The sequence below is a fragment of the Penaeus monodon genome, chromosome 25 (genome assembly GCF_015228065.2).
Source record: "Penaeus monodon isolate SGIC_2016 chromosome 25, NSTDA_Pmon_1, whole genome shotgun sequence".
Lineage (NCBI taxonomy): Eukaryota > Metazoa > Arthropoda > Malacostraca > Decapoda > Penaeidae > Penaeus > Penaeus monodon.
This window is the reverse complement of record NC_051410.1, coordinates 14,716,028-14,716,608: the sequence shown is the minus strand read 5'-3', so window position 1 is coordinate 14,716,608 and position 581 is coordinate 14,716,028. Positions and strand designations below refer to the sequence as shown.

Below are 581 nucleotides of genomic sequence, written 5' to 3'. Positions count from 1 at the left end.
GAAAATCCAAAAGGACCACTAAGATAAGACACTCACCCAGATGTCGGCATGGGTCTGGTTCTCGGCACATATTTCCTCGAAGAGCAAGGAAGCGTCGGCCACGAAGTCATCGTTGCCGACCGCGGAGTCATGGAAGATCTTGAGGCCGAGCTGGACGGCGCCCATCACGTCTTGCTCAAAGCTCTCGTTCCATATGGGCGTAAAGGTCTTCTGTCGGGCCTGCGTCTTGGTCCAGTGTACCTCGTCCACCTCCAGCGTCACGTAAGGATCCAGGGTTTGGTCTTGAGGACCTTTTCCTACCCCTGCTACTCCGACATAGCGGGTCATACAGTCGGTAAGGCGGAGATCGGTAGCTTCGCATATTTTCACTTTAAGGCTGCCCGTGAACATCGCCCGTGTTCTCTCTGCTCAGGTGCTCACAAGCCCCGTCTCACCTCACCAATAGGTCCCAGTAGTGCATAGGGAAATGGGGCAAAAGTGACTGTAAGGCCGACCGTACTGTCACCCATTCAACACCATTCGATAAAACTGGTGCCCATTACGCTGGTGTGACGTCACTCGCTGTGGCTGTGTTGCGGGGA

At 54.7% G+C, this 581-nt stretch overlaps 1 protein-coding gene across 1 annotated transcript in view; it reads right to left on the bottom strand.

Moving 5' to 3' along the window:
* Window positions 1-573, bottom strand: part of LOC119589325 (protein kinase C-like) — a 47,848-nt gene extending 47,275 nt beyond the window's left edge. Inside the window, exon 1 of the mRNA XM_037937946.1 lies at window positions 37-573. Coding sequence (XP_037793874.1) covers window positions 37-390 — 354 coding nt within the window. The 5' untranslated portion in view covers window positions 391-573. The remainder of the gene's footprint in view (window positions 1-36) is intronic.
* Window positions 574-581: the final 8 nt, after the last annotated feature.